Below are 26,428 nucleotides of genomic sequence, written 5' to 3' on the forward strand. Positions count from 1 at the left end.
GTCCAGTGTTTTTCAGAACCAGTTTTTTCAGTGTTCCTTCAAACCATAGTAGAATTTTTTGTCTAACCCAATTTAACTGGAAAACAAAATAAGTGCTTGTAAAGTCCAGAGTTTTAATCTCTTCTGAATCTCTTGTCTTTGAAATTAGGTATTTTTGTTAAGTATTGAAAATCCATTGATGGTAATATTCACTAGAAAAAAAATGAAGTGAATGAAACAAAGGAATTGATCAAATAAAAAAAATGGTGGCACTTGTCTTTACTGTACCTTTGGATCTTAATAGGAGTCTGTTCTTTTATATTTTAATCAAAGGTACAGGCGTCTGTAATGTATTTTTCAGAGCAAATTTGAAAGTCTTACTTAAGACTTGGTAAGATTTGAAAATCATTTTAAGTGGTCCACAACATTTGAAAGTTATTATAGCTAATCAATAACACTTGAAAATCATTTAAAGTGGCCAGTTCATTGATGAAATTGTATATAATTGATGGAAAATAGTTGGTAACTACACAAAAATAAAAATAGATCTTAAATTTTATGGATTTTGGAAACTTGCTTTACGAGGTGTTTAATTAAAGCAAAGTTTCTGTTGTATGTGTATGTGTTTGTTTTTAAACCATACCATTTGGCACATGAAAGTGCAGTGGGTAGTATGGCTGAAAGAAAATAGGTGGTGGTCCAGATGTTACATAATAAGTAGGGTACCCTCCCTCAGTAGCAAAGTATGGAGCAGGCTGATAAAAGCAAGTTACATTATCTGTATTGGGTAGTATATTCTGTTCTCCAAGTACTTTTAAAGCCATAAGGGTGATCATATTGAGTGTCTGCCTCCTTTCGTGACCCATGAGGCAAACAGTGCTTTCATTCACAACTCCATGCAAGGTCATAAGGTAGTCATATTTGCTCTTTTCTTCACCTATGAAATGGTTATGGAGGTACGATTCAATCTTCTTTTGCTGTTCTACTACATCAGGAAAATCAATGAAGAATCTAGAACACATATAACGTTCCAGTGTCTTCATTTCTGCTTCACAAGCTGGCTTAAATTCACGAACCAGCAAGTTGCTGTACTTCAGAAGGCCACCACCTCTAATCTCTTCAGGTTTTCTAGTAGATATAAGCTTGTATTGCAAATGTGTCATTGCTTCTTGGAAGTCTCCATACATGCTTTCAGCTACCACAACAGGATAGGATTCTTTAGTTAGTTTAGCATTTTTGTCACTGTAGAATTCTAACATGGGATCCAAAACAATTTGAAAGGAATCAACACTAAATTCAAATTGTCGTCTGAGTGAATTCACAAATTTTAGCTCTACATTCTTTCCAGTATTGTTTGAAAGAGAAATGAGACTCCAACGATCGTGCTTATTGCAAATTTTGACCATCTTTTGCACATAAGCCTCTTTCATGATCTTTAGGGTGATCTTTTCCTTTTTTACACCTTTTGGTAAAAAGTCAAGTAGACAACCAAGAACTGCATCCTTAACAACCTGAAATTCCTGATCACTTGGTAGATCAATGCCAAAAATAACATCTAGATCCTTATAGCTGATTCCACTGTGGCTTGCAAGTATATAACTTGCTGTGGAACCATTCAATCGGGTATCTTTAACAATAATTCCTTGCTCTATCAATTGATCTTTCACAACTTGAATGATATCTTTTGGTTTTACCTCCAGTGTGGGGAAATTCCCCCTTCCGTGAATTGGAATTACTTCATCTAACACTTGATCCAGTGTTATAACTTGATCCCAGCTGAGATTGCTAAATCTGATTTCTGACATTGTACAGTCAGTAGATCAACTAGAAAGCAAGCAAAAGATTGAGAAGAAATGTTAGCATTGCAAAATCAGTGTTATACCTAAAGCATATGAAAAAGTTAAAAACAGACAACATAAACAAAATTAATGCTAGAAAGAAAATTGTCACTGTACCTAGTTGTCTTTAAATTTATTTTTTAAAGCTTTTATTTAAATTCCAGTTAGCATACAATGTAATATTAGTTTCAGGTGTACAATATAGTGATTCAACACTTTCATACAACAGCCAGTGCTCATCACAGCAAGTGCACTCCTTAATCCCCATCATCTATTTTACCCATTCTCCCACCTACCTCCTGTCTGGTAACCATCAGTTTGTTCTCTATAGTTAAGTAAGTGAAATAAAAGCCACTATGATTAAGTCAGAATTGTTAGATCCATTGGTGCATGGAAACAAACATTCTCAGGGAATTGTTAGGGCTGTAATTATTTTTTATATAAAATGGTGACCTTCTCAATCTTTCTTCATGTAATACTATAATGATTATATTTGGTATATTTTTTTCATGAAATTACCACAGTATATCATTGACATCAATTGTCATGAATTTAAAGTGAGATCAAAGAGCATGTCTGTGTATGTTAGACCCAGCTGACTGAAGGCATAATGTTTAGAAGCAATATATAGCATCTTTAAGCCAAAAGCTTTAGGACATTATACACACACACACACACACACACACACACACACACACACACGTATATATATATGGTTTCATATATATTACTGATCAAATTTTAAAGAATATTACTAATGTAGGGTATGAACTCCTTGAATTTGAGGATAAGGATGGCACTTAATTCATCACCTCTTCTATGTGTCCAGTAATCTTTTAAGAAATGTTAGTTGAAGAAAATAATAATTGGGAGAAAAACCATGAGAGACTCTTAACTATAGGAAATAAAATGAGGATGGCTGGAGGGGAGGTAGGTGGGGGGATGGAGTAATTGGGTGATGGTCATTAAGGTGGGAAAGTGATGTGATGAACACTGGGTGTTATACAAAACTGATAAATTATTGAACACTACATCTGAAACTAATGATGTACTAAAAGTTGGCTAATTGAATTTTTTAAAAAAAGAAAGAAACGTTGGTTGAAGGAAATAATAATTATCACTTTAAAGTGAAAAATAAATGAGACTACTCCATTTGTCTCCAAAATGAGAGCAAAGATATACAAAACCATAATAAGATTCCTGACCTTTAGAAATGTTTTCTGCAAATGTGCACTATGATATGCTCAGAAAATTTTACAGTTTGGGGGTGTTAAGAAATTAAAGTTATAAATGCTATAAATGCAATTGTTAAATATAATTCTATTATTATGTAATTAGGTACAATTACAGTTACTACATGGATCTTCAAATACTCTATTAAGCTGTCTAAGCAAATAAAACTAGGAAAATAAATAAAATGCTAGTTATGGATGTAGCTTTGGGTTTAGGCTTTCTTTCTTGAATTCCAGAAATAAAAAAAATAAATGAAGTTTAATGCATATTTGTATAGACAGTATTCATATTTTGCCTATGTAAGGAGCTATTAGAATAGAATTTCAATATTTAGAATTTTGTCTTATATTATTTCCCTTATAGAACTAGAGCAAATATCATCATCTTATTTGACATCTATAGAATCAACTTTTTTTCTTTTCTCAATTTATTTGTTTGCTTGTTTATTTAATTCCAGTATAATTAACATACAGTGTTTTATTAGTTTCAGGTGTACAAAATAGTGATTCAACTATTCTATACATTACTCGGTGCTCATCATAAGTGTACTCTTAATCCCCTTCACCTATTTCATCCATCCCCCCACCCACTTCCTCAGGTAACCACCAGTTTGTTCTCTATATTTTAGTCTGTTTTTTTGTTTGTCTCTTTTTTTCTTTATTTGTTTCTAAAATTTCACTTATGAGTGAAATCATATGGTAGTTGTCTTTCTTGGACTGACTTATTTTGAATTGACTTTGACAGTTCAAGCATTTTGCAAAAGGCCAATTAAGCAATGGCAAATCTATGTCAGTGGGAAGATAAGACTAAACCTATTCTGTTTCTGTATATGAAATTTCCAAATATATTAATAAAAGAGTACTTATTTTTATTATGGGATGAAATGGCCCACATAAGGCATTCTTTGTTGCATTTTAAGCCACATTAATTACTAATGTTCAGAGAGTTTTATTAGCAATGTCAATATCCAAATCAATCCTTAAAGATGAATAGACTGAATTGACTACACACCAGGCTATTGGATTTTGGTTATTTATCCATCAAGTGAAATGGTCTGTATATTGACTTTAGGACATTTGAAAAAATAAAATGTTATATGAAGAACAAAGTATGCAGTAAGAACTGCCATGCCTATTTCCTAATTTCTCTTCCTGGAATTATCATTGAATTGTTTTAAGCTAACAAGGTTTGTTATCCTCAAATTCTCAATCTGGAAAAATAATAATTCATAACACTCGCTAGTTTCATGTAAAGGCCTAAGCAAGATCAATCATTTACCTAATATTTTAGAAATATCAAATGTAAACTATACAACTTTAATTGATGTAGAAAACATTCCCAAATTCCTTTTTAATCTGTAAATTTCTTTTGCAAGTAACAATTTTTCCTTTCCTTATGGCAGATTTCCATTGTCAATATTAGTCAAAAGTTTAAAATTCAATGGTCCAACCCCATTCCTACAATCCCCCTGTAAACCTATACCTCTACCAATGATCTGAAAATAAAGATCGTTTACATTGGTATATTGACATTATTAAAATTACCACATTCTTTTCCATACAGAAGTTTCCAGGATATTTATGTGCAAATAAAACCCTCCAAAGACATTAGTAAGTTAACTGTCAAAATGTAGGAGTCCTTGATCAAAAAGGTGTCCTTTAAATCAAGAAATAGGAAGTCTTACTTTATATCTTAAATCTGCTCATAGATATAAGAGGAGGAAGGGGAGGGTCAGAATTTTGTTTCCCAGACAGAATCATACTATGATCTTGCAAAGACAAGAAAGAGATTATCCAAATTTTAATTTCATTTTACACTAGAGAAGTGGTGTAGGGAAATTGATCATCATTGAACAACTATTTAGTTGCTGCTTGATCACCTATGTTAATGATACCCCAAATTTCTGGTTTTCAGAATTATCTAGAGAGCTTAAAAATATGCATATATGATATTTTAGGCCTGGTATTTCTTGTTAAAAAAAAACAGTGACACCAACTTGCTAAAATGTGGGAAAACTGTGTCTTTGGTTGAGCAATATATTACTTAAATATCAAAATCACAGTTTAAATAACCAGTTATTTTTTCACCCTTCTGTATCCACAGCTACATAAACTTATTTTTTAAATCAAGACCATTTTGGGGGCACCTGGCTGGCTTAGTCAGTAGAGCACCTCTGCTCTCAGAGTTGTGAGTTCAAGACCCATATTGGGCTTTGAGCCTACTTAAAAAAATAAATTAAAAAAATAAATCAAGCCTATTTTTCTATTGTATTAACATTATTACCAAATGAGGAATTTCAAGCTACATCTCACCAACCACCTCTACTGCTATATGTACATGAAATGCAAATTAGAATTTTTAAAAATAGCCTTAGAAAAAAGCATAATTATGAAAATAAATTTGTGATACACACAAACACATATAGACATATAGACATATATGAGCATGCAAAATATTATGAAATATATGTCACAATGGAATAAATATAAATGATTTATATTGATCTGGAATCTATATACACCTCTACCAATGCTCACCTCTATTAACATGGATAATTAAGATCTGAGAGCAATGTTATGTTTCTCTGGCACATCCTCTATTTTCACATAATGCACAATATCAATATAATGTTGTAATTACAGATTTCACATATGACATGGAAATAATAAGACTTATCTTCATGTGTGGGTTATGGCTCAGCAGTTAGCTGTCATACTTCATATAGCAGAGTCAAATACTTATATATCAATTACAAAAACATTACAAAACTTGGAAAATTTAATTTGAATTGCTGAACCAAAGAGCATGGCTAAATATCAACTTCAGATGACTATTATATAAAAGGTGGGAAAACACCAACAAAACCATTCACATTGTTTATGTTTGTCTTAGGTACAGTACAGTTCTTAGTTACTCAAAGTGTGTTTATTGAACATGAAATATAAAGCTATATTTTCACAGACTAAAAGCTCAAATTCAAGGCAGAAATCCTTCAGTATTGTGTCACATAAACCCAAACAGAAGTACAAAATCTGAAATTCCTAACTGTTCTTCTCCAAAAGTGGAAATCAATAGTAGTTCATTATTTTGCAGCATATAAATCTTATTCTGACTCTGACTTCTTCCAATTTACTCATCCTTAAAGCTATCACTTTTTCCATCTAGCTTACCAATACTAGTGTGCCCATCATGTATCCAACTACAGTAAACCCAAAAAGTGGTTTCCATTATTCAACTGGTTAAATTCACTGGAATGCAAGGCAAGATGAGAGAGTTGGCAAGACTTCACAAAGAACTGCAAATAGATACTTGTATAGTAAAGTATAATTTTTCTCCCTATCACCACCCTATGGTCCTTCTGACTATAAGAAGAAAAGGAAAACTTAGTCACTGTTTTCATACTTGTATTAATACTAGAATAATATTTTCAACAAGAATGAAAAAAGGCTTAAGACTTACGTTGGGAAGATTACTTTAAGAATGCAATACAGTTGAGTTAATATGATGATTCAGTGTTTCCTTTAATGAAGGTAGTAATTTTCATTTTATCACTGAATAAAATAATGAATCAGTCAGGAAAACTGCAGGAAGAAAAATGCAACAATGGAGTTCTTTTTAAATGTTATGCAGGTAATGTGGTGATCCCTGGTCAGTGGTCCTACAAATTACATACACACAGACATATATACACAAAGAGATAAAGAGACATAAAAACTGACAGAAGAAATGATTTTAGCATACATCAGAATTACATGGAGGGCCTGTAAACACAAATTCCTGGGTCCTGCCTTCAGCATTTCTCATCCAGGTCAGAGGTGGGGCCTGAATATTTGCATTTCTACCAACTTTGCAGGTGATGTTGATGCTGTTGCTCAGGGAACCACACTTTAAGAATCACTAATCTATAGAAAACTGAGAAATGGGGCGCCTGGGTGGCTCAGTCGTTAAGCGTCTGCCTTCGGCTCAGGTCATGATCCCAGGGTCCTGGGATCGAGCCCCGCATCGGGCTCCCTGCTCGGCGGGAAGCCTGCTTCTCCCTCTCCCACTCCCCCTGCTTGTGTTCCTCTCTCGCTGTGTCTGTCTCTGTCAAATAAATAAATAAAATCTTTAAAAAAAGAAAAAAAGAAAACTGAGAAAGAAGAGTAAAGGAACAGGAGTCCCAATAGCAGTACTTAGTCCCACATAATTTGGCTATTTCTATTTAATGTAAAGCATTACTTTGAATAATCTAGATAATTCTAATCGAAGTAAATGTTCTTTTAGACTACAGGCTTTTTTTTTTTTTTTTTAACAGTTCGACATTATTTTCTCAAGTAAATATTTAAACTAATAGAAAGTGTTTATAAACTTTGTATTAGGATTCTAAAAACATGTCTAATAGTACCACTATCATAAATGATTGTATACAGAAGTAGATTCTTATGCTTTAGAAACTGTCACTACATATATACATATATACTTACATGTAGATAAACAGATTTTGAATACAATGTATTTTACTAGTTCAATAAACTATTATGTATTATCTGTATATGTATATTACTGGAAAGAGGTATTGGATATTTTATCTGGTAAAATTTTGTTTCTAAAAGGGAATGCTAATGTCTGTGAGAAATGGTAAGAAATGACAATGCAGGGAGAAAAGATGGCGGAGGAGTAGGGTCCCCGGAATTGAGCTGGATATCTGCCAAACCACTCTGAACACCCATGAAATGAGCCTGAGAGGTAAGAAGATCTGGATCTCTACAAACAGAATATTGCAGAGGGCTGGTTTTGAGGTACGAAGCGGGGAGCTGTGAATCCGTGGGCAGATATCAGAGGATAAATGGCAGTGGGAGGGAGCCTGGCCATGGGGATCCTACACCACCGGTGAGCGATAGCCTCGTGCTCTGGGGATGGTCACAGACTTGCAGACTGGTAGCAGATGGAAAAGGACTTTAGGGCAGCCCCAGGGATGGAAACCCGGAGTAGCAGGGCCGCATGTGCGAACTGGGGGCGGCTGGCAGTTTTAGAAGCACAAAGGGCAGAGACGTGCCCCCACTTGGAGGCAGGACTGGGGGCACTGCAGAGGGGCGCACAACCCAGGACGCTGCAGTTTATAGAAACATAGACAGAAACGGAGATAGTGTGGCCTGGAGAGCTCACTGAAGAACAGACTACGATCTCTCTGCTCTGAGGGAGAGGGCTAGAAACAGTCTCTTCTGCTCTGACTCGCAGAAGAGACGCGGAAAGCCGCCAGGGAGAGCCGTCAGAGAACAAAAGCCCCCAAAACTAGGTCCCACTGAGCCCATCCCCCGCCACAGGGAGGCAGGGCAACTCTGCCCAAACAGGGTTGCCTGAGTAACAGTGCAGCAGGCCCCTCCCCCAGAAGACAGGCTAGGAGAACAAGAGACCAGCAACCCTAAGGTCCCTAGAAAACAGGTGCATTTTGCTTGGGTTCTGCTCAATAATTTGGACTCTGTACATTCCCTCAACCACCCATCAACAGAATGACTAGAAGGAGGAACTCCCAAAATAGGAAAGACTCAGAGATTATGATTTATGCTGCAGATTTACAAATGGATGCAGATATAACCAAGATGTCGGAGATGGAATTCAGGCTAGCAATTGTGAAGACAATAGCTAGAATAGAGAAATCAATTAATGGCAACATAGAGTCTCTAAGGGCAGAAATGAAAGCTGAATTGGCAGAAATTTAAAATGCTATCAACGAGATCCAATCTAATCTAGATAATCTAACAGCTAGGGTAAGTGAGGCAGAAGAACAAATCAGTGACCTGGAAGACAATTTAATAGATAAAAAGGGAAAAGAGGCGGCCAGGGAAAAACAACTCAGAATCCATGAAAATAGAATCAGAGAAATAAGTGACACCATGAAGCATTCCAATGTCAGAATTATTGGAATCCCGGAGGGAGTGGAGAGAGAGAGACTACAGGATATATTTGAGCAAATCCTAGCTGAGAATGTCCCTAATCTGGGGGATGAAACAAACATTCGTGTCCTAGAGGCAGAGAGGACCCCTCCCAAGATCAAGGAAAACAGGCCAACACCCCAGCATGTAATAGTAAAACTCGCAAATCTTAGAACCAAGGAAACCATCTTAAGGGCAGTTAGGGGGAAGAGATTCCTTACATACAGAGGGAGAAACATCAGAATAACGTCAGACCTATCCACAGAGACCTGGCAAGCCAGAAAGGCCTGGCAAGACATATTCAGGGTACTAAACAAGGAGAACATGCAGCCAAGAATACTTTATCCAGCAAGGCTGTCATTTACAATGGAAGGAGAGATGCAGAACTTCCAAGACCGGCAGAAACTGAAAGAATAGGTGACCACTAAGCCGGCCCTGCAAGAAATATTAAGGGGGGTTCTATAAAAGGAGAAAGACCCCAAGAGTGATATACAACAGAAAATTACAGGGACAATCTATAAAAACAACGTCTTCACAGGCAACATGATGACAATTAATTCATATCTTTCAATAATCACTCTCAACGTGAATGGCCTAAATGCTCCCATAAAACGGCACAGGGTTGCAGATTGGATAAAAAGAAAGGACCCATCCATATGCTGTCTACAAGAGACTCATTTTGAACCTAAAGATACATCCAGACTGAAAGTGAAGGGATGGATACCCATCTTCCATGCCAACAGACCTCAAAAGAAAGCTGGGGTAGCAATTCTTATATCAAACAAATTAGATTTTAAACTAAAGACTGTAGTTAGAGACACAGAAGGACACTATATCATTCTTAAAGGGTCTATCCAACAAGAAGATTGAACAGTTGTAAATATCTATGTTCCCAACATGGGAGCAGCCATCTACGTAAGCCAACTGTTAACCAAAATAAAGAGTCATATTGATAACAATACGTTAATTGTAGGAGACCTCAATACTCCACTCTCAGCAATGGACAGATCATCTAAGCAGAAAATCAACAAGGACACAAGAGCTTTGAATGATACACTGGACCAGAGGGACCTCACAGATGTTTACAGAAAAGTCCACCCTAAAACAACACAATACTCATTCTTCTTGAGTGCACATGGAACTTTCTCCAAAACAGACCACAGAGTGGGTCACACATCAGGTTTCAACTGATACCAAAAGATTGAGATTATTCCCTGCAAATTCTCAGACCATAATGTTTTAAAACTGGAACTCAATCACAAGAAAAAAATTGGCAGAAATTCAAACACTTGGAAGCTAAAGACCACTCTGCTCAAGAATGTCTGGGTCAACCAGGAAATCAAAGAAAAACTTAAACAATTCATGTAAATCAATGAGGATGAAAACACATCGGTCCAAAACCTATGGGATACTGCAAAGGCATCCTAAGGGGGAAATACATAGCCATCCAAGCCTCACTCAAAAAAATAGAAAAATCCCGAATTCACCAACTAACTCTACACATTAAAGAACTAGAGAAAAAGCAACAAACGATGCCTAAGCCATGCATTAGAAGATAAATAATTAAGATTAGAGCAGAGATCAATGAATTAGAAACCAGAAACACAGTAGATCAGATCAATGAACTTAGAAGTTGGTTCTTTGAAAGAATTAATAAGATCGATAAACCACTGGCCAGACTTATCCAAAATAAAAGAGAAAGGACCCAAATTAATAAAATGATGAATGAAAGGGGAGAGATCACGACTAACACCAAGGAAATAGAAACAATTATTAGAAATTATTATCAACAACTATATGCCAATAAACTGAGCAATCTGGATGAAATGGAGGCCTTCCTGGAAAGCTATAAGCTGCCAAGCCTGAAACAGGAAGAATTTGACAACTTGAATAGGCTAATAACCAGGAATGAGATTGAAGCACTGATCAAAAACCTCCCAAAAAACAAGAGTCCAGGGCCTGATGGATTCCCTGGGGAATTCTACCAAACATTCAAAGAAGAAATTATACCTATTCTCCTGAAGCTGTTTCAAAAAATAGAAACAGAAGGAAAACTTCCAAACTCATTCTATGAGGCCAGCATTACCTTAATCCCCAAACCAGGCAAAGACCCCATCAAAAAGGAGAATTTCAGACAGATAATCCCTGATGAATATGGATTCCAAAATCCTCAACAAAATCCTAGCTAATAGGATCCAACAATACATTAAAAGGATCATCCACCACAACCAAGTAGGATTTATCCCCGGGATGCAAGGGTGGTTCAACATTCGCAATAAATCAATGTGATAGAACACATTAATAAGAGGAGAAGAAGAACCATATGGTCCTCTCAATTGATGCGGAAAAAGCAATTGACAAAATCCAGCATCCTTTCCTGATTAAAACTCTTCAGAATATAGGGATAGAGGGAACATTCCTCAAGTTCATAAAATCCATCTATGAAAAACCCACAGCGAATATCATCCTCCACGGGGAAAAGCTGAGAGCCTTTCCCTTAAGATCAGGAACACGTCAAGGATGACCAGTCTCGCCACTATTGTTCAACACAGTACTAGAAGTCCTAGTAACAGCAATCAGACAACAAAAAGAAATAAAAGGTATTCAAATTGCCAAAGAAGAAGTCAACCTCTCTCTTTTCACAGATGACACGATTCTTTATGTGGAAAACACAAAAGACTCCACCCCCAAATTACTAGAACTCATACAGCAATTCAGTAATGTGGCAGGATACAAAATCAACGCACAGAAATTAGTTGCTTTCCTGTACACTAACAACGCAACTGTGGAAAGAGAAATTAGAGAAATGATTCCATTTCAATGGCACCAAAAACCATAAGATACCTCAGAATAAACCTAACCAAAGAGGAGAAGGATCTATACTCTAGGAACTACAGAACACTTATGAAGGAAACTGAAGAAGACACAAAAATGGAAAAATATTCCATGCTCATGGATCGGAAGAATAAACATTGTTAAAATGTCTATGCTACCCAGAGCAATCTATACTTTCAATGCCATCCCGATCAAAATTCCAATGACATTTTTCAAAGTGCTGGAACAAACAATCCTACAATTTGTATGGAATCAGGAAAGACCCCCGAATCGCCAAGGAAATGTTGAAAAAGAAAAACAAACCTGGAGGCATCACGTTGCCCGATTTCAAGCTATATTACAAAGCTGTGATCACCAAGACAGCTTGGTACTGGCACAAAAACAGACATATAGACCAATGGAACAGAACAGAAAACCCAGATATGGACCCTCAACTCTATGGTCAAATAATCTTTGACAAAGCAGGAAAAAACATGCAATGGAAAAAAGACAGTCTCTTTAGTAAATGGTGCTGGGAAAATTGGACATCCACATGCAGAAGAATGAAACTCGACCATTCTCTAACACCATACACGAAGATAAACTCAAAATGGATGAAAAACCTCCATGTGAGACAGGAATCCATCAAAATCCTAGAGGAGAACATAAGTGGTAACCTCTTTGATATCGGCCACAGCAACTTCTTTCAAGATACATCTCCAAAAGCTAGTGAAACAAAAGCAAAAATGAACTTTTGGGACTTCATCAAGATAAAAAGCTTCTGCTCAGCAAAGGAAACAGTCAACAAAACAAAGAGGCATCCCACAGAATGGGAGAAGATATTTGCAAATGACACTACAAATAAAGGGCTGGTATCAAAGATCTATAAAGAACTTCTCAAAGTCAACACCCAAAAAACAAATGATCAAGTCAAAAAATGGGCAGAAGACATGAAGACACTTCTCTGAAGAAGACATACAAATGGCTAACAAACATGAAAAAATGTTCATCATCATTAGCCATCAGGGAAATTCAAGTCAAAACCACATTGAGATACCACCTTACACTTGTTAGAATGGCAGAAATAGACAGGGAAAGAAACAACAAATGTTGGAGAGGTTGTGGAGAAAGGGGAACCCTCTTACACTGTTGGTGGGAATGCAAGTTGGTGCAGCCACTTTGGAAAACAGTGTGGAGGTTCCTCAAAAAATTAAAAGTAGAGCTACCCTATGACCCAGCAATTGCACTCCTGGGTATTTACCCCAAAGACACAGATATAATGAATAGAAGGGCCATATTCACCCCAATGTTCATAGCAGCAATGTCCACTATAGCCAAACTGTGGAAAGAGCCGAGATGCCCTTCAACAGATGAATGGATAAAGAAGATGTGGTCCATATATACAATGGAATATGACTCAGCCATCAGAAAGGATGAAGACCCAACTTTTACATCAACATGGATGGGACTGGAGGAGATTATACTAAGTGAAATAAGTCAAGCAGAGAAAGTCAATTATCATATGGTTTCACTTATTTGTGGAACATAAGGAATAGCATGGAGGACATTAGGAGAAGGAAGGGAAAAATGAAGGGGAGGGAATCGGAGGGAGAGATGAACCATGAGAGACTATGGACTCTGAGAAACAAACAGGGTTTTAGAGGGGAGGGAGGAGGGGGGATTAGTTAGCCCCGTGATGTGTATTAAGGAGGGCATGTACTGCATGGAACACTGGGTGTTATACGAAAACAATGGATCGTGGATCACCACATCAAAAACAAATGATGTATTGTATGGTGACTAACATAACATAATATTATTTAAAAATTAAAAAAAAAGAAATGACAATGCAGTAATTTACTGAAGCTATGGTTTATTCGCAGCTAACTATTATCTCCTTAAAAATAAAAGTACCCATTTCAGAAAAAAATAGTATTTTGGCATATCAAGAAGAAAATATTATGTTTACCAAATAATATTACTTTGATATTTTCATGCTATATTCAGTAACACAGTAGAATATACCCTGGATGACACTGATAGTATAATGCACTAAATAGAAAATAAAAAGAAAATATCTATAAAATGAAAGTGTTAATCATATCGTGGAAAAGTCACACTGTTTTCACCCTGTCAAAAGTAAAGAGTGAAGTAATACATTAGACCAAGAGAAAACTCATCCTGATATTCGACTCATTCAAATCTAAAAGTACAGTTAAGAAAATATTTATTGGGATACCCATGGACCCATAAGTCAGGCCAGGATTAGAAAACAAAACAAAGCAAAACAAAACCCTCACCCCATCATGGTTACTGCTTTGTGTCTGGCTAAGTGATGAAAAATGTAAGACGTACTGTTTTTTCATTTTGCATTTCAAAAATAAAGCTGTAATGTCAATCAAATAGTTGGTTAATCAAACCACATTTTTTAAATTTAATATTTGCAGGGGAGTAGAGCAGTACCTGTAAAGGGAATAAAAGTATTGCAATAGCTATGTAGGGATCAATAAAATAAACTTTTTAACCAAATTACCTTAATAGATTTAATTTTTTTCTTATATTCTCAATACTGGAGAAAAATTTTTTTCTTGCTTCTTTATTGTGCTAACCCAAAGTGCAGGGATATCATCAGAGATAACAAAGCAGTGGAAGGCAAAGCAAGTGAAGTTTTAAAAATGTATATAAAGTAAAATGGAAGTTAAAAAACTTTAAAGAACCAGTTTTCTTTTCAATTCAATTCATTAGTTCTTTGTTCCACTAAAATCAGAATAGGTTTTGCTTAAAAGAAAATGGAGAAATAAGCCTGTGTTGGGGCGCTTGGGTGGCTCAGATGGTTAAGTGTCTGCCTTTGGCTCAGGTCATGATCTTGGGGTCCTGAGAGCGATCTCGGGGGCTGGAAGCCTGCTTCTCCCTCTCCCTCTTCTGCTTCCCCTGCTTGTGCTCTGTCTCAAATGAATAAATAAAATCTTTAAAAAAAATAAGCCTGTGTTTAGAGTCTAATTGTAGATGCAAAATATTTTAAAGTAAATTTTTTTCTCTTTTTATTTTTATTTTAATTCCAGTATAATTAACATAAAGTGTTATATTAGTTTCAGGTGTACAATATAGTGATTCAACAATTCCATACATCACCCAGTGTTCATCATGATAAGTACACTCAAACCCCATCAGCTGTTTCACCCATCCCCCTGCCCACCTCCCCTCTGGTAACCATCAGTTTGTTCTCAATAATTAAGTCTGTTTCTTGGCTTGTCTCTCTTTATTCCCTCTATTCATTTGTTTTGTTTCTTAAATTCCACATATGAGTGAAATCATATGGTATTTGTCTTCCTATGACTGACCCATTTCACTTAGCATTATACTCTCTAGCTCCATCTATGTCATTGCAAATAGCAAGATTCCATTCTTTTTTATGGCTGAATGGTGTTCCATTGTACTCTTAATAACTAGTACTAACATTAAGCTGTGTGGATAAGCCATAAAATTCTTTTTAATCTGATAAGAACAGATACTACACTTGATCTTAGCCAAAAGGCTGAGAAGGGATATAAAATTTTGTATAAACACCATAATCATAATACATTTATCAATCTAAATAGGCACCTATTTTATAATCTGTTAAAAATAAACATCTTGACTAAAAGTCATTGATTATAATAAAGTATTCGCCTGTTCATCCTTGTGGACTTTTCTATTAGCCCACATGTGGAGTTTAAGATACAAAACAGATGAACATAGGGTAAAGGGGGAAAAAAAAGAGAGGGAAGCAAACCATAAGAGACTCTTAACTATACAAGACAAACTGAGGGTTGATGGAGGGGAGGTGGGCGGGGGATGGGCTAAATGGGTGATGGGTATTAAGGAGGGTACTTGTGTGGAGCACTGGGTGTTATATGTAAGTGATGAATCACTAAATTCTAATCCTGAAACCAATATTACACTATATGTTAACTAACTAGAATTTAAATACAAATTTGAAAAAAAAAAAGATTTAATTACAAAGAAATCTTAAAACATATTTCAGATTAAAATCTGGCAAAGGATGAATGTTTTATTTGTTTTTTATTTTTATTTTTTAGATATTTTATTTATTTATTTGACAGAGAGAGTACCAGCGGGGTGGGGGGAGCGGCATGGAGAGGGAGAAGCAGGCTCCCGCTGAGCAGAGAGCCCAACACAGGGCTTGATCCCAGGACCCTGGGATCATGACCCAAGCCAAAGGCAGATGTTTAACTGACTGAGCCATCCAGGCACCGCAGAATGAATGTTTTAAAAGAAAAAGTGTAAACATTTAAAATGAAATCTGCGCATTTCCAAAATTTTTAATATAGATAAAAATTCTAATATTTGTTTATAATTGAATTTAAAATGCTTATATGAGGTTTCTATTATTATGTGTATGCAATTTTATATGCTTGACCACAGTGCTTAAGTCCTAGAACAATACTTATATCACAAAATAGTGTATTACTTATGCCATAATGCACTGTTGTTCTAAGTCTATAGCATTTAAAGATTTGGGAGGGACTTCTCAATACCAGTTCACTTTAGCATTAGTCACTTTCAAATTTGGTTCTAAAGAATAAATCTTATGATACTGATGTTAAAACAGTTCCAATTTACGTTAATTCACAAAACTATTTCACTTGTCTGGGATTCTGCTAATGATATGAATGGGTTCATTTTCCAAATTTCTAGCCTCTTACCAATGCATCTCAGATAATGATGAAACTTGAGGAAAAAAGTGTTTATTTTTAAATTTTCTTAATTTTAAAAATGTTTTTAATTATGTTAAAAACATGTGTGATAATTTCATTTTCAACTCCTAGAAGTAGCAAAGTGCTCAGAGATGTTATTGGACTTACTATAATTAGGCTTGCCCATGGAAGGAAGGGTAGGAAAACATCAATTTCTCTTATACCAAAAGATGGTAGAAATGTTTAAGATTTCTAGTTTCTACTCACACCCACAAAAAGGCAGGCAGATAGATTCTATTTTGTGTTACTTATATCCTGGTTTGTCATTCTCTTTACTTTATGACCATCTTTTTTCAAACACTATACTTAGCTCCAATTTTTGTTCTAATAGTGTTTTTCTTGAGAATTAACATGAATTCCTGGTTTCCTGTCATTGAGAATAGGGAAATAATTTGTTCTCGAAATTCTTATATGTGGATGGAACCATGCTAAAAGAGGGTTTTGAAGTTAAAAAGCTCAGGTGAAAGTGCATTGGAACAATTAAGATCAACATGCTAGACACCTAGAGAAAACAACACAAAAGCCTCAATGAGAAACAGCTCTGGATTTAAAAACATGATGTTCAGAAGCTTAAAAAGGAGCTACCTTCCTCCAGGTTAAACCTCTGCTTCTAATCCCAGAGAAATCTTTCATTTCCTTCCCACACTGCCCCAACACATATATATATACACTTTCTTGTGTTTGTTTATATTTTTTATGTTGCTGTGGATGTTTTTGCTTTAAAGTATTAAAGTGTGCACTGTTCTAAGGAAATCATCTCCCAAATCCTTTCAGGTTTAGCACCAATCTCTTACAGTGGGAAGTGTGAGAGCTCTCAGTAGCACCACTTTCTTCCTCTCCCTCCGCTCCTTATAGTGTCTGGTAGAGGCTGATAGCTATGCAAATTCAACAGTCACTAAGTCAGACTTCTTTTGCTTCTAATGCACCTGATGCAAAGAGTTGCTGCCTCTCCAAACTGCCACTAACGTAATAGAGGGGAGCTGGCCAGAGAGAACTCCAGTTCCCTTTGGAGGGAATGACAGGGTAGGGAAATCACTGAGAAGACTGAAGTACAATAGGATTCTCTGGCAAGTTGTGAGCTAAAGCTTCCTAGTGAGATCAAATCTCCATCCCCTATGCACTGGACCCTGTTCAGGTCACCATGATTCTCACAATATACCCAGTAACCAGGTAAGCATTCTCCAAGTCATTCCAGATCTGTTACCTCTTTGTGGATAACCCTGTCAACACATAGGGATCAAGGAAGGATTCTCTGGAGACTGAATGGGACCCCAGAATTATAGCCAACAACATATATACCTTCCATATGACTCAGGAACACTACCTGAAGAGGCAGGAAAGTAGGAATCCACCAGAATGCTCCATGAAAAAGCCTTAGCATTAAAAAAATCTATTAGCCTGTTTCCCCTTCTCCCTTTACAGCACCTTCTGGACTGTAAGAACTCACTTTACCAACTGCTGCTCTCTTCAAATCCTTCCAAACAACTGGAGTGGGGCAGGGATGTGGTGCTAGAATGAGGTTCTGGAGGGGGCCTGCTGTTAAGCACAGAGGAGAAGGGGAAAGGTGGCCAGAGAAAAACAAAGAGAAATGCAGAAATTAAAATAAAAGGAAAAGAATAAGGGGAGAAGGAAGGAAAGAAAGAAATTAAGGAAGAAGGAAAAGAGAGCACAGAAACAAGCACTTATCACAGCTGCCAGGGTCCCTAAACCACTGCTGTCCAAGGGCAAGTGGGTACTGACAGTACTTCTCCCAATAGACCCCTCTAGTCCAACTCACCCACTCTACAGACTTCCTTTTCTCCCAGGCTCATCCCCCTTGTAGTGTAAAACTATTTCCATGGCAACATATGGGCACACAATTTAAGGTGGTTCATAATATTGAGTCATATGGGTTCCACCTACTCCAGGCGGGTGATCTCTCCATTACTTTCCTTTTTCCTTTATTGTTGAACTTTGTCCAGTGGAATAATATCACCTTTTCTCTTTCCCCACATAGAAACCCAATTTCCTCTTCTTTCCCAAAGTGCTGTCTGACAAATGTCTTTCCCCAACATACACCCAAACACACCCTCCTCCTTCCTCCTTCTTCAATCATTGCTAACATAAACACAAACTTATATTCATGCTCAGAGGGCAGTTTTTCTGAAACAAGTGGTTTTTTTCACTAGTGTCTTTTTTTTTTTTTCCTTAACAATTTGCATCATGAGGACTTCCTTCTCTCAATACATTCTGCTCTTGGTTTGGCTAGAAATATTTAGGTCCTTATGTTTTCTCTCATATCTAAAGCCACTTCTAACAAGAGAAAACAGCTGGATGGCATTTTTTAAAGAAACAATATCAAAATGCAGTCTTTGATAATTTAAAGTAGAATTGTCTTAATGCAATCCACTAAGTTTATAATTAGTAATATTAAATGTATTGATTGGATTATTGTTTCTAAACTTTGCTTCCATTAAATTTTTCTACTAGCATAAAATAAACTTCACTTTTAAGGTACCTAAAGACTATACAAAAGAGATAACTAATAGGTGCTTTACAGAAGGAAAAATAAATCTTGAAAGGAAGTTTAGAATTATAGAAAAAAATATGTAAATATACTTATTACCTGCCTATAACATTCTTGCACTGATATATAGTAAACACACTTGATATCTAAAAAAAAAAGTGAGGTACAGACTTTAATACTTCACTTTATAAATGTGTGAAGTTAAAGTTTTCAAAATCATTCACTATTTATTGACACGTAAATGTGTTAGTCAATTAATCTGGAGGGGTTGTAATTCCCTTACCCTGGAGCTGTGAATAAACATAATTCTTGATACTACATCAACATATCAATTATATTTTGTTTATCATCTATAACTGTTGACTTAAGCACAGAAAATAAAATTCAAATATAATTACTGATGGCTTTTTCATCACATTAACTGAGTTCAATCTTACCACAGCCATAATTATAGACACAATTATTAATAAGAGATAATTTTCTAAGAAATTCAGTATAAATTTTAGTTGAGTAAAATAAGTTTTTGAAGGAAATGTAATTCCAATGTCAATTTCAATGTCTACTCATAGTTGAAACTAAAAGGAAAAGTAATGAAACTTCCTTTCTATGAGATTTCTCACCGTGTCTTTTGGTAGCACACTTTTTTGAATTCAACAACACTACTACTCTGAAGATTAACTTCCTTCTCCAGAGTTCCCCATCAACTGATCTCCCCACATTCTCTGCACCTCACTTGCCACAACACCATGGATACTGTTGCCAGGAGACTAAGAATATTATTGTTGCATCATTAATGATCTTATAGTTAAAAATATTTTCAAGTGAGAAATTTATATAAGGCAATTCTAAGCATGAAATCTCAAAAAAATCCTGTATTCCTTATGTTACTTTGACTTTAATAAAAAATAGTAAAGATGAATAGATAACCCATACAGATGTACATACATAGCTAATTTCTTTTTTGTTTTATTGTAACTGTCTATATGCAAAATCAAAATTAAGTGGTAATTTCTGAAATACAAACTTTGGGGACATATTGTCTACTTAATTTTCATCTCCCAAAGGAACATTGTTTTAAAAATCCTTGAACAGTTACAAAGTATTGTAGTTGATTAACATTTGATCATTGTTCTGAATGTCAAAAATTAATATAAAACCATTTTAAAAGAGCTCTTTCCAACATAAGGTCTTAATATAGTATGACCAGTTTATAGAAATCATCCCATAACTGTTTTTAATAAAAATATCAAAATTGAGAAGAGGCAAGCAAATAGATTATAGGAAGGAAATTATCTGTCAAAGTCAATGATCCAAGGGATATGTTTTTGATAGCCCATGTAGTCATTCTGCAGTGAAATGTAGAAGGGAATTAGTACACTTTGGAAGGGCCAAAGATGAAACAATATGGTTGCTCAATTTTTTCCTGGCACTATAATATATATCAAAGGAAGAAGAAAAAAATTTTAATAACATCTAAGAGTATAAATCATGTATATGAAAGAGATAATGTTAAATCAGAGCTTAATTTGAATAGGAAAATATATCTGTACAGTTTCTAAAGGAAACATAACAGAAATTATACATTTCATGATTGTAATACTGAATATAGATTTTAAATTTTTAACTTTTTGAGTTCAGAATTTTTAAACATGTAATTAAATGGTAAAAATAACCAAAAATTATACAATATGTCAAGTACTAAGTGCTTTAATTAACTCATTTAATTCTCACTCAGAAAAAATGTAAAGGTAATCAAAACACCCAAGATTCATGTGAAAGAAACAGACAACAAGTTATACAAATAAATTAATGAGTAGAATAATAGATAAAATAGCCCAGGGTTAACTAAGAGACCAATAGGCACAAGTTGGGGGGGGGGTTAAGTAAAATTTTAAAAAGTTAAAACAATGTAGTAATAAAACAAGACAGTACATGTAACAATGAAGAAGATGGAAAGAGTCTTGGGAAAATGAAAAGACAAAATAGAAGTCAAAAGACAACTATCACTAAGTAGCTGTTTAGTGATCCAAATGTCTGATTTAAGTCCCATTTATTCCAAAGGTTAAAATTCCCAATTCGATTAATTGTGCCATATCTCTTTTGACTCAATTTGATACATTTTAAAAAATCATTAAAGATCTTTTTTTTCCAAATAGGTGTGATTTTAAAACTCACTGAGTGGATTGTCATATTTTAGGGCAAAACACTCAATTCCTTCCATGGTTCCTAAGAAAAGTGGTACAGGAATCATGCTCTGAAGAGCCAGAGGGGCAGAAATCAGGATAATGGACATTGGATATGGTATAGACAGTGAAAAAGCATTCTTAAATGGGTTTCTGAAAATGAACTGCTAGTAACCAAAAAAACTTAATAACTGAAGTATATAGGTGGATATACATCCTTGACCAGTGACATCTATCCTGAATGAAAACTATCTGTCCTCAGCTATGAGCTAGTCAAATAAAAAGCACTAACATTTCTTTGGTGGGCTTATCAGGATGAAGAACAATTTGCCTAGGGTTTTTCATTTCACCTTCTTTTACTAGTAAAATATTGCTATATTTTAAAAGCTATACTATATTTTTTAAAAGCTATGCTATGTTTTAAAGTGGCAAGTTCAGCCTGATTTTAATACATATTTTTGCCATTTTGTTTCACTGATTCAGATTGACTGGTCCTTAGACACTCACTGGAGTAAACTCAAAGATCACATTTGGTCAAAATTTTTAATATAAAAAATCCAGATGTCAATATCCATCTAATATTACTTGGGCAAAGGAGATGAGTAAGAACAAACTGAAGGTATCAAAAGATTTTGAGTAAGAAATTAGACATTTTAAACAACAGGAAGTTGTTGTGATGCAGTACAAGGCTCTGCTCTTAGTTTCTAATATTTCTTTGTATACCAAGTAGTCTCCACTGATTTTTAAAACAACTAGATATGCACTGGGAATGCAGATAAAGCTAGGACTATGTAAATGCTACCACAGTCCCTTCTCTGAAATGCCTGGGTGGTGGCAGGGCATCTTTTAAATTTCAGAATTTGTCAGATATTAGAAAGGCAATATGAGAGTACAAATATATTTAATATTTTTGTAGGAAACATGACTATTCACACCAAAGAAATAATTAGCATCTCACATTTCTAGTTTTTGTTACCAAACCACTTCATGCTAGATCAGGGTTTGCCACCAAAATTAATTATGAAAACATTTTAGATTTTCAGATTTTTTTAAATTTCTCTTTTTTTAATTTTATTATGTTATGTTAGTCACCATACAATACATCATTAGTTTTTGATGTGGTGATCCACGATCCATTGTTTTCGTATAACACCCAGTACTCCATGCAGTACGTGCCCTCCTTAATACACATCACCTGGCTAACCAATCCCCCCTCCCCCCTCCCCTCTAAAACCCTGTTTGTTTCTCAGAGTCCATAGTCTCTCATGGTTCATCTCTCCCTCCGATTTCCCCCCCTTCATTTTTCCCTTCTTTCTCCTAATGTCCTCCATGCTATTCCTTATGTTCCACAAATAAGTGAAACCATATGATAATTGACTTTCTCTGCTTGACTTATTTCACTTAGCATAATCTCCTCCAGTCCCATCCATGTTGATGTAAAAGTTGGGTCTTCATCCTTTCTGATGGCTGAGTCATATTCCATTGTATAGATTTCTCAATTGTGGATAAGGGGCTGCTGTGAATCTGTATAGTCTGATTTTGCATTAGGAATTTCTCTAGCCAAGAAAAACAGAATATTAAGAATGTCAATAATACCAATTCCTATTTATACATCCATTATCCAAAGCCAGAGTTTTGTTTACAATCTCTGTGATAAATATTTGTTTGAATTTTATAATTATATTTGAATTTCACTGATGGAACCTATGTACATAGTCAACACCTTTATATTGAAATTTTACCTGAGACTACAATCACTCAAACTAGTTTATCTTAATTATAATTCCTCATATTTCAAAAACTCTCTAGTGTTTATAAACTATGTTTATATACATTATATCATAAGCGTGAAAGGTAGTAGGGGAGTTGTTACAATGCCATTTCATGGATGAGGAAATAGACTCATAAGGATAAATGATTGCTATTTATCCACTGCCCAGTGCTGTTTTATCAGGGTCTTTTTGTAGGGCAAGACCAATATAAACAATCAGTGCTGAACACATTGTACAGGAAAAAAAAATACTGTGGGTAGGTCAAAGAGTTAGAAAGCTGTGAAGGAATGGCTAAGGAATGCTCACACATGTGCTTAGTGCCTGAAGGCCCAATGCAAGGCCTCTCAGAGATGCCTTCTTCTACTTAAAGTTACAGCTTTGTACCCGGCTTTTGAGATATACTTCATTACCCTCACAGCAAAAAAAAAAAAAAAAAAAAAAAAAGTAACCAGAACCCTGATTCATTAATTTGTTAATCAGTCTTTCCAGTATAGACATATGCAAGCAATACTATTTGGTACACCTACTTCTCATTATTAAAGAATACAGTGCTCTTCATCATGCTTTACTTTTTTTTTCCAGTTGATTTTTTTATTGTTATGTTAATCACTGTACATTACATCATTAGTTTTTGATGTAGTGTTCCATTATTCATTGTTTGAGTATAACACCCAGTGCTCCATGCAGTACATGCCCTCTGTAATACCCATCATCAGGCTAACCCATCCCCCCACCCCCTCCCCTCTAGAACCCTCAGTTTGTTTCTCAGAGTCCATCGTCTCTCATGGTTCATCTCCCCCTCTAATTCTCCCCCCTCATTTTTCCCTTCCTGCTATCTTCTTCTTTTTTTCTTTAAACATATAATGTATTATTTGTTTCAGAGGTACAGGTCTGTGATTCAACAGTCTTACACAATTCACAGCGCTCACCATAGCACATACCCTCTCCAACGTCTATCACCCAGCCACCCCATCCCTCCCACCCCCCACCACTCCAGCAACCCTCAGTTTGTTTCCTGAGATTAAGAATTCCTCATATCAGTGAGATCATATGATACATGTCTTTCTCTGATTGACTTATTTCACTCAGCATAATACCCTCCAGTTCCATCCATGTTGTTGCAAATGGCAAGATTTCATTCCTTTTGATGGCTGCATAATATTCCATTGTATATGTATACCACATCATCTTTATCCATTCATCTGTCATCATGCTTCACTTTTGCACAGGTAATGTCTCATAGCTGAATTCCATCCCATGAAACAAATTACACTCAGAATTAAAAATGAAAGGTTATTAATCATAAGGTCTAAAAGTTATAAAAGACCTAAAAGGCCATCTAGTCCAATCATCCACCAATTCTTGAATTCTCCATGCAACAGGCCTGCCTAACATGCATACAAATCCAACTCTAAATATCCCCACTGACAAGTAATGAACTCTAAAACAACCCTTTCCAGCTTTGGATAGCTCTGTCAGAAAGTTCTTATACTGAAATAAAATCTATCATTCTGTTACTTTTACCCACTAGTTCTAGATCTACTGCTTAGGTAGATAGACAAGAAGTTATCCATCATTACCATGAACACTCTTCAAATATTTGAAGACTGTGTTCAGGTCTCCCATGAGGTATTTTTTCTCTAGGCAAATAAATAATCTAATTCCTCCAACAATGCTTTATACTGAATGGCTTTGAATCTCCTTAACATACTGATCACAATATTCTGAACATGCTCCAGTTCTCTTGTTTTTCTGTTTATGTAGTCAACAGATTTTACTAAGTAACTCTCGTATGTCTAGAGACCTCTTAAAAGTACAACATACATTACAGAGATTCCTACTTTAAATTATGTATTTTATTATACATAGAGACCTTGTTGGTAACACTGTCTTCTATTTTTAAGAGAGGAAGTGCTCAATTGGTAAAAAAAAAAATAAAATAAAAAAGTATTTAAGAAAAAGCTGCTGGTAGAAAACGTAAACAAGGGAGGCAAGATTGTGGAAGAAGAGGGGACCTCGTTTCATCTGGTCTCTCAAATTTAGCTGGATATTTATCAAACCATTCTGGATACCCATGAATTCAGTTTGAGATGTAAGAAAATATATCTGGAAATCTACGACTGCTTTTTCCAAGGTAGGATATATGGAGTCATGAATCTGTGGGAAAATATCAGAAGATAAATGGAGCGGGGGAAGGGAGCCTCCACGAGCTGGCTACCAGAAAGTGATATAACACCAGAGTGCAAAATCGGAACCCTTAGAAATTTGCTCCAGTGAGAGACATCCTTTTCTGAAAGGGGCTCAGGGGATGAAAAAGGCAGAATTCCATGTGGGTCACTGTGATCTCAGGATCCCAGGAGACACAGAAAGAATGGGGGTGCCTGAACTGATAGAGTGCCTAAGCAGCAGAGCTGGGAAACTGGTTATGGTCAGCGAGTCCAAGAGGGACTCTCAGCTCCAGTCACCATTAACTGTGAGCTGGGTTGGCAGGGAAACTGCTTTTTCCTGAGCACCCGGAAAAGGACTGGAACATGAGGGCCATTTAACATCCCCTGGGAGGGACAAAACAGCTGCACCACAACTGAGCAACAGCTCTCAGGATGGTGGTGGCCCCAGGAAGGACAGTAGGGTGGCACCCAGCCATGACCTGGGAGCAGTGGAGCAGGGTGCACATGTGAGCCCACAAGTGCTTGCAGTCCCAAAGACATAAAGCACAGAAACACTCATGGGTCCCAGGGACTCCCCCAAGAGAATTGCAGTGGGCATGAACTGAGGGAGTCTGCAAAGGTTGATGCACACAGAAGTGGAGATGGTTTGACCCAGAGAGTTTTATTGAAGAGGGGGTACTGAGAACTTGCAACTCTGGGATGGAGATCCAGTCATGGCCATTTTTGCTCTGACCCTCTGAAGAGTTGCAGAAAGCCACCAGGGAACAAAAGCCACACAGACGACCAACTCACACTGAGGCCATCCCCCTGACAAGGGGTGGAACAACTCCGCCCAGACAAAGACACCTGAGAAGCAAAAGAGCAGGTCACTTCCCCAGAAGACAGACTGGAAGAACAGGTGAATGACAAGCTATGGATCCTGTAAGACCGTAAAACTCCAGTGCCAGGGGAAAATAGTATATTGAACTCCAAGTGATTCCTTATGACTTGTTTATTCTTCAGTCTAAAATTTTCCACTTCTCTCTTTTTCTTTCTTTCTTTTTTACCTTTTACCCATTTTAACTAGATTCTTATTTTACCAACTTATGTTTTTGAGTCGCTTTTAAACTTTTTTTTTCACAATTACATTTTAAAGATTTATGCCTCATTCTAGTCCTTTTTCTCTCTATTCAATATTTATATATATTTAATATATATATATATATATATTGCTTTCTTGGCAATTTTCAGATGTAGTGTCTTCTAACACACAGACCAAAATTCAGT

At 35.9% G+C, this 26,428-nt stretch overlaps 1 protein-coding gene and 1 pseudogene across 1 annotated transcript; both read right to left on the reverse strand.

The window, feature by feature from the left end:
• Nucleotides 1–611: 611 nt before the first annotated feature.
• Nucleotides 612–1,784, reverse strand: TENT5D (terminal nucleotidyltransferase 5D). Its single transcript, XM_036105945.1, has one exon. It carries the CDS (start codon nt 1,782–1,784, stop codon nt 612–614), a length of 1,173 nt encoding a protein of 390 aa, XP_035961838.1.
• Nucleotides 1,785–15,194: 13,410 nt separating this feature from the next.
• On the reverse strand, nt 15,195–15,323 carry LOC144380662 (U2 spliceosomal RNA; annotated as a pseudogene).
• Between the last annotated feature and the right edge of the window lie 11,105 nt (nt 15,324–26,428).

Source organism: Halichoerus grypus, chromosome X, assembly GCF_964656455.1.
Source record: "Halichoerus grypus chromosome X, mHalGry1.hap1.1, whole genome shotgun sequence".
Classification (NCBI taxonomy): domain Eukaryota; kingdom Metazoa; phylum Chordata; class Mammalia; order Carnivora; family Phocidae; genus Halichoerus; species Halichoerus grypus.